Source organism: Plectropomus leopardus, chromosome 21 (genome assembly GCF_008729295.1).
Source record: "Plectropomus leopardus isolate mb chromosome 21, YSFRI_Pleo_2.0, whole genome shotgun sequence".
NCBI lineage: Eukaryota > Metazoa > Chordata > Actinopteri > Perciformes > Serranidae > Plectropomus > Plectropomus leopardus.
Genome location: NC_056483.1, coordinates 12,023,621 through 12,037,180, shown reverse-complemented (window position 1 = coordinate 12,037,180; position 13,560 = coordinate 12,023,621). Strand labels below are relative to the sequence as shown.

General features: G+C 39.1%; 1 protein-coding gene across 2 annotated transcripts in view; it reads right to left on the bottom strand.

Annotated features, from left to right (window-relative positions):
• kcnb2b (potassium voltage-gated channel subfamily B member 2b) overlaps window positions 1-13,560 on the bottom strand; it is a 94,386-nt gene that overhangs the window by 78,463 nt on the left and 2,363 nt on the right. Inside the window, exons 1-2 of one of the 2 annotated variants that reach the window (XM_042510584.1) lie at window positions 10,631-10,734; window positions 8,789-9,486 (exon numbers count right to left, since the gene is read on the bottom strand). In XM_042510584.1, the coding sequence (XP_042366518.1) occupies window positions 8,789-9,373 (585 nt within the window). In that variant the 5' untranslated portion in view covers window positions 9,374-9,486; window positions 10,631-10,734. Of the gene's footprint in view, window positions 1-8,788; window positions 9,487-10,630; window positions 10,735-13,560 lie in introns of those variants that run through there. The other variant, XM_042510585.1, reaches the window with a different exon arrangement.

Here is a 13,560-nt window from a genome sequence, read left to right as displayed (position 1 = left end):
AGAGGACGCACTACGCTCAGACATTGTGGTGCAATCACCAAACTGTATATACATTTAAATAGAGCTCCTAATAATCGGCAAACTCAAAAACCAATCTGTGGCAGCAGATGTTTTCATTGTGGCAGGCTGCCAAAAATAAATGAATATATGGGAAACCCTACATACAGTGCTCCATCGACAGAAGAACTTTTTTAAGAAATTAAAAACACCAACAGTATGAGTGTAAAATTACAACACATAACTTTGTAGATTTAAAGTGATTGTAGTGTTTCACAGTCAACAGATATCACAATTAATGTGTAACACTGTTATGAAAGTTGATATTTGCTGCTTAGTAACATAACTTTGAATTCAAACAGCACCAACTAAACTGCGGAGAGTGGAAAGTTCTCTAACAACTGCTTACAGCACTCCTGCAGTTTGTTGTCCATATGAGGAAAGTCGTGTTTACAGTGAGTAAATAGTAGAACAAACTAGTGAGTATTCACTGTGTATACAACAAATCAGCCACTTTTCATGAAAACAATAGATGGCATGATTACACATGCTTTAAACAAATGAAACATTGTAAGTGCATATGGTATGAAACAGACACTGGTGTGAACTTTGTAGGCTTTCTCTATTCTATCAAACACAATATTGTATATTAACCATTTCTGGTTTACTAATTATTAGTATAATTTTCATGCACCCTTTAAAACCAAGCAACTAAACAAGAAATGGCCCAAAAATTAGCAGGAAATTAGAAAAAGCTACAAGAAGTAAAAATGGAGAAAAAAAAACTTTAAAAGTGTTTTTTTTTTATTCTATAATTAAATAACAAATAATAATAATTATACACATATCTATAAAATGAAAATTCTTTATCCTTAATATATACTTTTAATAATTAAATGTGTTTGTTTACATTTTTCTCTAGTTATTTGATAATTTTCTAAAGATTTTTGCTCTCGTCCTTGTTTTTTGAAAGAAATCAAACCAATTTCTGTGAAATGTGTTTGAACGCAGCTCAACAAATATGATGTCATTCCAGGTTTTAAAGGGTTAAAGAATGTCCAGGAACATGCAAATGATAAATGCTGCTCCCTCTGTCCATGCAGGCTATAAGAACTCATGCCACCTATAATCTAGGAGGTTCTGTCTTATCTGATTATGATTGTGGGGTAAAGAGGATTTAGGTGCTGGTGCCTAAATGCTAGGCTGTACTGATTAGAGGCTTGGTGGACAGCTTATGTAACCAGGAGGCTACAGGAGAGGAGAAGGTGTGCTTTGCCTAAATGGTAAACTCCTCTCAAGTGATGCATCTTTATAACTTGGAAAATGAGATTATGTAGTTCAATAATAAGTATTGAGTCATGATCAGCTGCTCTGCATCTTGCACAGAGGCATCATATTGAGTTAAACGCTGAGACAGGTTCTGACCTACAAACAGCGAATCTGATTTCAATATCGATATCCAGCGGGACGACTCTTTTCAAAACAAGCAAAAAGCAACAAGCTGAGAACATTTCTTCCATAACATGCCAATGCCTATTGACGTAACCCTCTGAAAATTGACCGCAATCCATGCAGATGAAAGCATGATTATGAAAAAAGTGGACCGGCTGCCTCAATTTGACCTGAGGGCACCGATACAGAACATTTGACTTAAAGCTGACAAGCAGCCTCTCGTTCACTTTCCTTATCCCCACCTCCCCTTCATATTTGACTCTCCTACTATCAGCAACTACATCAATATACAAACACACACACACACAAACACACACACAAACAAACACACACACAAAGGCCAAATGCTTGCCTCAGTGCTATAAAAGCCTGGGAGGAAACAGACGGATGGAGAGTTAGAGGCTGTCTGCAGTGATGTGAAACAACAGGCAACTGTGTGCTCCATGAATTTGCTCCCGTCACACTTAAAGCATTAACCCTTTAAAACCTGAGCAAATCAGCTTCTTTTTTTTTTTTTTTTCAAAAACATGACACGAATAAAAAAAAAAGGAAAAAGTATTCACTCAAAAATGACCACAAAATCAGTAAAAAAAAAAAAAAGTACACAAAAATTATCCCACATTTAAATTTTTAAAAATAAAGAAAAAAGAGAAATAGTTTTTAAAAAAAAACAACTTCATAACCGGAAAGAAGTGCTTAAAATTTATAATAATTCTGTAATATAATTTTAAATATGGTATTATGATATTTGTAAATAGTTCTTTCCAAGACATTTTTTCTAGTTTTTTAAAAATAATTTTCTAAATCTACCTTTTTTTTTCACTTTGTGGGAAATTTTTTTTATCTAAGTTGCTTGTTTCTTTATTACCGATGTTTTTGAAAGAAATCAAACCAATGTGCCCAGGGTTCAAAGGTTTAAATACTTGTCAAAGGTATCTGAAAGAAAAAAGGCTTAATATCTGCACTTCTACTGATTCTATAAATTAATCAACAAAACAAAATTGTGCATTTGTGGCTACACTGTATAAAGACAAATTAATATGAGAAAGACTGCCATTTTAAGGTGTCAGTTACAGTAACTTATCATGCTACAGCTTCCCCACATTGTGTCATCATCATCAGCAGCGTCTGCGGTGGACTGACTTCGGCTGCTTCCAAGCGTGGGAGGACCAAACAGCACAAAGTCTGCACCCATGCAGGCCCATTGCTCAGCATTCCCACTAGCTAGACTAGATTATTAGATAAAGGGGAGAGTAATGGTGCACATCCACATTAAGAGCAAGCACAAGGCTGGACATGGCTGATGTAGGAAGGTGGGTGGGGGGGGGTAGAAAAGGCAACTTGAAATGTCTGGCAAGTAGAAACATTGATCTCTTTAAAATGCTTTGAATCCCCGGCCATTATTTTCCCCGGCTGCCCAGACTCTAAAATGAAGAAAACCTAAATAGGACGGATGTTTTCTTATCTAGAAGCTTTGCGTGAACACAAATCAAAACAAAAAGATGCTGCTCTTGCAAACTACGCTTCACATATATTAAATCAGAGCACTGTAGGCATCCATGTAACCCCTAATAGCAGTAATTTATGATGCCAGGAACACAGACTGACTCATATGTTAATGTTGAAGCTCGCACTAAATCACTAATTGTGTGGCAAACGGTTGGTCAGTTCCTGATATTTATTACTCACAGACTGCATATTGTTGTGCTTGTGTGAATACAAAGAAAAATGCATCTAATTTCCTGTCACGCTGAGAAAAGAAAGAGGCAGGTTACATTTACATACAAGTTACAGTATATGCACCAAGACATTTGCAGGAGTGATGGCTGGTGATGGTAATACATTTCTACGCATGGAAATATAAAAGCAAAAGTCACTGTAATTCACACTCCTTACAGCACTCCAGCAATTTGGATATGGCTGCCTTTTATGAGCTTGTGCTAAGTGTATTTGCTGTACAACTAGACCCGTGACTCATTGTAAACAAAAGAGGGTCAAGGCTGCACAAATCCTTCTGGCTCAATATCAAGGATGACACGTTCTACTGGATTAATAGAAATTATAGCCTGCAGTAAGGAAGCAACAGCAACATCCAGCTGATGTTTTTCTTTTTTTTTTTTTTTCAAAAACATGAGTGCCACTCTAATCTTATATAATTTAGGAGCACATGGCAGTATTTTACCAGTGGCTATAAGCTGTGGAGAAACAGAACAGATGTGTAGCACTTAAAGGGACAGTTCACCCAAAAATAAAAAATGTATACTTTTAGTGTAAGAGATATTGGCATTGGAAATGTCTGCCTTCTCGACAATAAAATGGAACTAGATGGCACTTGGCTTATGGTGCTCAAAGGGCCAAAAAAATAAATTTAAAAAACTGAACAGCAACACCTCTTTCCAGTATTGATGACCTAGTTGTAGGCAGTTTAACTGAGTAATATTTTCTTTCTACCGAACTACCCCCGCCAACTGTATCACCTCTCACAAAGAAGCACGCATCCAATGCTAGCTCACCTAGCACCACTGAGCTAGCTAACATTACAGCTTAGCCAAAGAGGACAGCATTAATGTTTACATTAGGGATGCATGATAATATCAGCACATCACTGTTATCAGAATATATTGGCTTTAAAATGAAATATCGGGATTGGCTAACTTGCTGATTACTGCCGATATCACAAACATTTTTTTTTAATTGACAAAGTGAACATCTACAAAACATCATCATTTTATAAATGAAAACAATAAATGAATATTAAATGAATATTACATACACTGAAAAGCATTGAATTCTATGTCTCCAACTGCTGATAGGCCATCATGATGAGTATGTATCAGAAGACACTAGATGATTATTAAAATTAGGTGGGGGAAAAAAGTGAATATATCAATATCAGTATAGGTTACTGGCAAAATGGGTTGTTTTTACATCAGCATATCAGATATCGGCAAAAAAAACAATATCATGTATCCCTAGTTTACATCTGTCACAATTAAGAGCCTCTCGTCTATGAGTAGATGCACACTTCCTTCTGTCTAGTTATATGGTTGGTAGTTGTAGTTCAGTAAAAAGAAACAACGAGGTCTTCAGATTATCTTGAGTAACTAGGTCATGATTTCTGAAAAGAGACACTGCAGTTGAGTTATGAAAATCTGTATTTTGAGCACCAAAAGATGAGCGTCATCTATTTCCATTATACTGGAGAGAAGGCAGACATCTCTACGATGGATTTCTCCAACATTGCAAGTAGCACCAAAACCATCTTCATTATTAAACAGCACTACAGGTAAGAGACAAAAATGTATTTTTGATTTTGGGTAGAACTGTCCTGTTAAGAAAGACTATTTTTGTTATTCTCTTTTCAATAAAGTTTACAAAACACAACATGATGGAAATTCAACTAAGGGTGTTTCAGGTGCAAGCTCCCGCAGCTGTACACATACAGCACAGGGGCTTGCTTGTTGTGACATGAGCTTCTCACTTTTCCCCCTGGACACCTGTGACAAGCCAAGCAGCAGATAGAACTGGACACAAACTAAGTCCCCCCCCCCCTCACATGTTGGGGTCACTCAACCAAAAGTCACACAGTAACACAGTGAAGCCATTGCATTAGCCAGTGTCCTTTTTGTTTTGAACATTTCATTCATTATTCATTGGGAAAGGTTTGCAAAGATTCAACACAGCATTCTGAGGCATAACTTACATGACTGCATCTATTACATCACTCTCTCTCGCTCTCTCTGGGCTTTCCTCTATCACTATCTCTTCCGCCACCTCTCCTCCTTCACTTGTAGCTTTTCTCTCTCAACTCTCACCTCCCTGCTTCTTCCTCCAGTTTCTCCTGACGCAATGTCTGGTTAGTTTCAATCTTTTCCAATCTGCAACGGCTTGCCCTTACTCCTGAAGCATGCACTGCTGTTACTGCTGATGAATGTAATCCCAGCTTGATTGACCCTGCTGAAAAGGTCAGCCCTCTCATGCTTAACCTTTATTTAAGGGCAGAGAGGGCCATAGGTGCCACAGAGCGGCACAATGGGCTCTAATATCTGATTAAAGCAGCGGAACAGAGAGGGAGAAAGAGGCAGAGAGAATATGCCAGAAGACTCTGTGTGACTGTATTTGACAAAGGGCTCAGGTTGCTTTGTATAAAAGCACACGGCTGTGTACAAGCCTAGTAATGGCATTTGCTTGGTCAAGGGCTTTCAAGGGTTCTCACTGCACAGTGCGTGCCCCATAAAAGGCTTCCCTGACCTCGGGGAGCTGCCATCTGACAGTCGAGCAGGCCCCGGCAGTCTATTTCCAAATGTTCTTTCAGCTGTGGATAACCTTTGTGCAATCGCGAAGCTGAGCCATTAAAGTCACGTTCAAGTCCTCCTCGTAGAGCACTCAGCAAAATGTCAATTTGAATTAGGGTGGGATTTCCCTTTAAGGTTTTGCAGGCTTCCCCCACACACTGGTGAACAGGTCAGCAATACAGGGATGTGTCTGGAGAACGAGTGGTTATAGTGAGGAGGTAAATCACTTTAAATATCAAACAGCGCATCAAATTACCCAACTGGTGTCACCTGAGTTTGCCTTAAATTAGATATTGGCAGCCTCCTTATAATTGATTCTTGTGATATACAGTTTCCCCACGGAGGCTGAATACAATTATTATGCTGAGGCGGGATCCTTGTCAATCACAAATCACTAGTTGATTCAGGGAAAACAAGCATGCAGCAATAACACAGGAACCAAGAGTAAACAGCAGCCCTATTAGAGCATCTGCACCTTAGTGTTATTACCATATTTTTGCCATTTAAAGATGCACTGTAAATTTAGCAGGCAGTCTGAAATTAAATCTAGCAAAATGTCCAGGTTGTCAAAGCCAAAAGGGAAACATTTGCTGCCTTAAGGAGGAAGGCATCAACAATGCACCACACAGCACAGCACATCAGGAGCTGCATGAACTTCCAAAAATATCGATTCTTAAAATTGATACAAAAAAATTGTATTGGATACCAAACTCATTTACAACAGTAGCAATACCCAAAGTGCCTTCTTCGCCTCCTCATAGAGTACCCCAGGGATGACATTTTTCTGTTAACCTGGCCAGTAGCACACAATAACCGTTTTAATAGCCAACAGCGACATTAGTCATCTGTTATGCTATCACTAAGATAGCGGCTAACGGCTAATAATAAAATAACTAAAAGTAATGTGCAATCTAGGCAGCCAGCATTATCAGTCCTGCCCATCAGTGATGTTAATTGGCAGTGTTCAGACACAATTATTTGGGTCTGAAAAGCAATTTGTTTCTCTTGAAGTACCAGATTGAAACTAAGAAAAGTTGACCTGCAACTAGACATAAACACATTCAGCCTACCCCACCACTCTATTTGATCAGCAATGAAAATATGGTGCCAAGTGCACAGAAAATAAACAAGGTTGTAGCAGAATACACATTCCTTATTCGTGTATCATTGTGTCTGTTGGGGGTTTTTTTGCAGTATCTCAGACAACCTAAAAATATTGTTGTAATTGATATCTTACAGTAAGTTTACTGGGGGAGGAGTTTGCACTACTTGAGGCAACTTACAAATATTGTTGCCATTGATGTTACTGTTAATATTGTTCTTATTATTAGAAATATTTTTTATGCCTCTTAATTTTTTGTCTTTGTAGTATTTGTCTGGGTCTCGGTATTGAGTTAGTAACTCTAGCATCGTGACAACCCTATGCAGGACCTTGTGTTTATGATCCTTTGACATGGAATATAATCCCAGGCCAGTCCTGCCCTGCACAGCCACGATGATGAGATCAGGATACTGGAGACCAAAGGTAAATTACCAGTGATTGGATTTCGTCAAGGTTGACCTACCTAATTGAGGGCCGAGTCACAGCAGGGATGGGACAAGGAGGAGGAGTTGAAAGAGATGTCATCATGTTACCAGGGACACTGCTACAGAGTCATTTAATTTCTGTGAGATTTATCATGCACGAATGAAAACTGCACGTGACCGATGCAACAGTTTCTAAACATGTGGTACGTGGGAAAGGAGAAGCACTGATGACTACCACATCGAATCCTCAAAATGTGCTCGAAGTAAATCTAGTGTAAGGTCAATAGCATTTAGACTGTAAAATCTGACAAGTTGATCTTACTTAAAATAATCATGGACCGGTTGCCTTGAAAAGGAAAGTAAATATAAGTAAAAATCTTAATCCATGTTCAATTTATATCTGCTTGTTAAATTCACTTCAAATTCAGATGTATTTAATTGTTGTGAAGTTGTTGCAGCTCAAAAATGACAAGTGAAATTACCTTGTTCTTTCTAAGTGGTAACTTCAGTAAACCAAGTTGGTCTGACTTAACTTCATCATGACAAAGAGGATTTTGCCAATACTGAAGTTGGGAGATTTGCATATTTTGTTTTTCTTAACATGTAACAATACAAGTAGGACTGACTAGTATACACACGGCAGAACACAGATATATACCACCATTGGTGTACTGAAGTTGCTTAAACTTAAGAGGACTGATTGAATTAAACATGTAACTTTTGAGTTGCAACTTTACAAAATGATGTAACTATATAACTAAATTTCAAGTTAACTTAACAATTAGCTAAAAAGTGGACATAAATTAAGATTAAACAATATCTACTTACAATTTTCAAGACACTCAGTTTCCTAGATTTTTTTCACATAAAAACACCTTGTCAGATTTTACAGTGTAGCGATGCACCTTCAACAAATTTTTGACATCATCCTCTCTTCTCTGACTCATCCAATCAGTGAGAAAGAGTGATGCGTCAGAGACCCAACTGTGTCACAAGTCCCTGACAGATCTAGTCTACACTGACACACTTTATCCCTGCAAAGAAAGCAACACCAGCAGCTGACGCACCCACCAATTATTTTGTCAAAGCAAACGGAGTCTAAATCAAGCTCCTGCAGTGATTCCACTACTAATTCATCTAGAACTATAAATCTTGCTTTCCTGTGATGTTTGTGCGCATGTCACACCTCCACTCCTCATCTTCTGTTCTGCCTTAACATCCACACACATTGTTAACTGCAGATTTCTCTTTATTTAATCCATCCCTAACAACTGTTGCTACTTACGAAGATGGGAAGCGGACAGATGGCACAAGAAAACACCTGATGAGAGTACAGTGCATGCCTGTTTAAGATTCAAATTGATGAACTCATGGTTATTTTTTTACAGGTGGGAGTAGGGCCTTTAATAAGTGTGCTTGTAATGTGTTATGATTAAGGCAGAGTGTTCGGCTTTGAATGCGATCGGGATATGTGAGATGGAGGAGGTGTGATCACACATCCAGTTACGGTTCCCTACCTTGGCAGCCACCGAGGAGCTGGGCTTCTCCAGGAGATCCCACAGCTTCTTCCTCTTGTCTGGGCAGCAGGTGTTATCAAACTCTCCCTCTCCCTCCCTCTCCCTCATTGTCTCTGCTTCCCTCCGCAGCTCCTCATTCATCTGCTCTTTTTTCTGGTGGTAGCGCGCCTGGCAGCAGGACTCCAGGTAGATCTCGTCAATCCCCCAGTAGTCTAACTCCTGGCCGAATGAAAGGGCACACATCTCCTCCATCATGTGTAATTTGCCTGTGCGGTAAAAGTTCAGAATGGAGGTAAAGGCCCCCGGGTGGCGATCGAAGAAGTACTCATTTTCGTTCAGGCTGTAGTCATCGCACACTTCCATCAGGGACTCGTGGGTGTTGCAGTCTCGAAGCTTGCCGAGCCGGGTCCTGGGTAGCCGGTCCAGAGTCCGCCACAGGACCTCGTGGTTCAGACCCCCGACATTAAGGCGGACTCTACGGGAGCGGGCTTTGGTGCGGATGATGTCGATGGGCTCAGGGGGCAGGGAGGGAGCGGTTCGGATGTTGGTGGGCTTGAGCCCTGCTGGTCCAAGCTTTTCAGCCATGGTGGGAAGGATGACTTTTTGGGGAAGATGTTACGATGACGCAAAAAAAGGGGGGAAAAATGTCTAAAATGTTTTGATTATGTTGGATCCTCTTTAGGCAAGTCCCTCCATGGCTGAGAAAACAAAAGAAACAGTTTGTGAGATGACTCAGTGACTGATGACAAATAAGTTAACTAACACCAGCAGCAAAAATTGGATGTATCACAAAACTAACTTTGTTCTTATGCTGCATTGAGTACATCATAAGACCAAAATAAATAAGTAAATCAGCTCCTTTCAAGCTCGAAGACAGTCACCTGTTACTTTGAATTGCCAGTCAAAAATAGTAACAGCTGCACTGTGCTATTGATCCCTTTTATCACATTTCAAAGAAGGTGTTAGGCAGAATCAATGATTTTGTTTTAACAGTCAATATGGCTGCTTTGCTTTGCACTCCTCTCCAGCACTGTTGTGGCTGTAGTGAGGCAATGAACTCCTGCTGGAGCACTATGCAGCCTCTTCGGTCAGAAATGGGACTCAGTGGTAGGTCAGGAAGCAAATGAACTGAAACAAATCTTGAGATTCACTCATGTGCTCTTACTATTTGAATGGAGGAGGTGTGCGTGACAGCAATTTCTGGGGCCGTATTTAACTTGTCATTTTCAAAAATCTTTTTCTTGCCACTTTAGGTCATTATAATCATATTGTATGAGAAATATCACCCCTTGGACACACAAAAAGGCACTGTGTGGAATTTTTAATTTCAACAGAATGATTAAAAAGCCCTTTGCACTTGAATGAGTCCTCAAAATGATATTTTAAAAAGTTGTTAATATTAGTCTTTAATCATTTATTGAGGCAGATTATCATTTTTTTAAAAAAAACAGGAACAGAGCATTTTACACAGAATTGAGATGAGCGGATGTTCTTGAATGCAACAGTTTTAGTTACATTTGACACTGCCTGATATTTTGTACCAAATACTGGCCACAAAACAGCCAAATTTAAATGCAAATAAGATACAATGAGTAAATGTGTATTGGCAGGGAAATAAGGCGGCGTCACATTAGTAATCTATATGTCTTGACTTGTTCTGCAGTCCTATAAAATCAGAAAGCATTGCAGACTTGTTACGCTACAACGTATTTTGTGCTCAGGAGGGTTTTTCATATAGTACAACACCTTTTATGTAAATCAGTCCAAACAAAATGCACTCGCAACACAAGACTTAAAGTGTCAAAATAAAACAAAATGTCAGAGAAAAATAGTCTCTCTCACCTTGCCGGGATAAACCACCTTTTGCATGCAAACTCCTCTTGTTCCTAAGGGAGCAGAGGATGAAAAGGGAGCCGGGATCCCCCTTTAGTCAAGCGGCCACGACTGAAGAGAGCACTCCGCGGACTCCGCGCACAAAACGCGCGTCCCACATTTTGTGTAAAATGAGTCGAAGAAGAGAGGCAGAAAAAAAACGTGAATGTCTTCCTCTACAAACGATTACCGGCACAGAACCAGCGCTGATTCGCCATCGGAACAATGTGGAAAGAGTCCTGCCTTCATCCAAAAGCTCGCAGAGACTGGCTCTGTGAATCACTGTGTGCTGCAGACGTCGTGCGCGTAAAAGGCAACGGGAAGGAACGGGATAAGCCAACTGCGGAGTGTCCCGCTGTATACTACATAAGGAGGAGCGGAGGGGTGCACGCGGGCTGCGCCACATCCTAGAGGTGGAAACCAAGACTATATGAACCTAGATGATATTCCATCTATAGGAAACCAGCTCGTTTTATTTCGAGGTGTGTGACTTGAAGCTGTGGCAGTGAGAGGATGGGAAGTGTGGATGCAAAGGGAGTTGATTCTGAGATATCGTAACATTGGGCTGCAGTACCAACACACTCTTACCCATACATAAACAATCAATAGAAATAAAAAATAATAATAAGTTACTCAAATAAATACATACTGTAACAAGCTATCCTAGTTAGGCAAACCCGGGAGATGCAAAGGAACCACAAAGAGACACAACATAACTACTTAAATGGGTAAAACAACCAGGAAGAGACCCAAAACCACCAAAAAGAATATGAGATTACCTTTATACAATACAAAATTATCTCTAAGATAGCCAAACAATTACAGAGGTCAAAACCACCAAAAAATACATTAAATTAGCCTACTGCAAAGAGACACATTGTTACTCAGTAAAACACAAAATTATATCAAAGAAACCCAACCAATTACCAAAAGACACAAACCAACCATAGAGAGACACAAATTACCAAAAAGAAAACATAAAATTACATTTAGAGGCACAAAATTACCTTCATAAAACACAAAAATGCATTAAAAAAAAAACCCAAAGAACACTAAACACAACTACAAAGAGACACAAAATTAACACGAGACACAAAACAACTAAAAGAACACTAAACACAACTACAAAGCGACACAAAATTAACACGAGACACAAAACAACTAAAAGACTTCAAAGAGACCCAAAAATCACAAAAAGGCCCACAAGGAGACACAAAATGACCAAAAATAGAAATAAAATTACCTCAGACACAAGTTACCCCAATAAAACACAAATTTACATCAGAGACCCCAAAAAAATCACAAAAAACTACAAGGGAACACAAAATGACCAAAAAACGATTTACATCAGAGACCCCAAAAAAATCACAAAACAACCACAAGGGAACACAAAAACACAACATAAAACAGCCACAATGAGACAAATAACCTCAAAAAGATGCATAATGACTACAAAGAAATGCAAAACCACCCCAAAGTTCTTGCTCCTATGTAGGTGGTGGGGCCCTTTGCATATCTTTGCCCAGGAGCCCATAATCCCATAATCCACCCATGCTTTTGAAGTGTTCCTGGCAGATGATATCAGGCACACACTTTTCCCCTGGCGACTTTTAGTGAAATGACCATGAAATGTTATTTTTCCTCTGACTGTAAAACATAATAAAAACCTGGGCTTTTATTTTGTGAAAAATCTTTGAAAAAATGATAGAAATGATATTTACTGCAATTTTGCTTCTTTGAAGAGCAAAACAAATTACTTCCTCCACCCACTCATTCTCACACACTAGCAGTGTGGCCAAACATTAAAAGTAAAACAGCTAAAACCTCAGAGGTGACAATAACCAAACATTTTAGATATGCTGCAGCACATCAAGTAGCCTGATCCAAGGGGAAGGCCTGAGTCTTTTTAAAAAAAAAAATTATTTTTGACCATTTCAGAGAGCAGTAAGCTAGCGATAAACTCTGGCAGATGCACCTTATTGCCTCCAAGTAATCAAACCCATCTTATCTATTAGCTATCAATAGATAATGATCTCCCCACTCCCCGGTCTTAAATGAATAAATAGAGATATTAAATTATGTATCCCCTATTATACCTCAGATCGTTACCTGCACTGCTGGAGTGCTCTCTCCTCTCTCTCCATCCCACACTCTGAGTCCACATGAATAGAGTTCAATATGGCTATGTAGAGCTTATGTGTCAGTTGAACATTTCCCCTTAGCCAAGCGGTTTTCTCCAGAAATTTGATTATACACTGCATACATGTAATTGATTTCCTTGCCATGTTCCTTCCTTCCAGTGACAAGTGATCAATAATGCCGCATTGACTAAGTGGAGCCTCTGTGTGCACGTATACTGTCTCTTAACTGTGTGGGCGCTGTTGTTTGAAGGTCAAAGACTTTGGCACTGGACAGATGTCACATCTGCAGATATGCAGAATGCCACATTATATTTCCAGCAATCACATATGGACCTTATGAATTATTTGGATGTGACGCCAGCACCTTGTAGCACATATGGGCTGCCTCCATCTCTGCTATGCAAATTTGATTTGAATATAGCAAAAGGGTTATAGGAAATGTGTAAAAATATGCATGCAAGAAGTAAAAAACGTGTTTTTTATGCAACAGCAACACAATGAGCCTCATGCAAGAAATGATATATGAACAAAATGTATCTTATTTTTGCTCGTATCCACAATTTGTTATTTTGTTAGTATCCACTGATTATAGGATTCACCAATGTTTTCTGAGTTTTGCTCTACTCTTTGGTAGGAGTAAATATTACGAGTGGTTGAGAGAAGAAAAACATCTTGTTTTCAACAAATTGTTGCCCAGCACAAGGATAATACGTTTTACATTTTAGGAACATTTTTAAAAAATGCATGAATATCATTTAA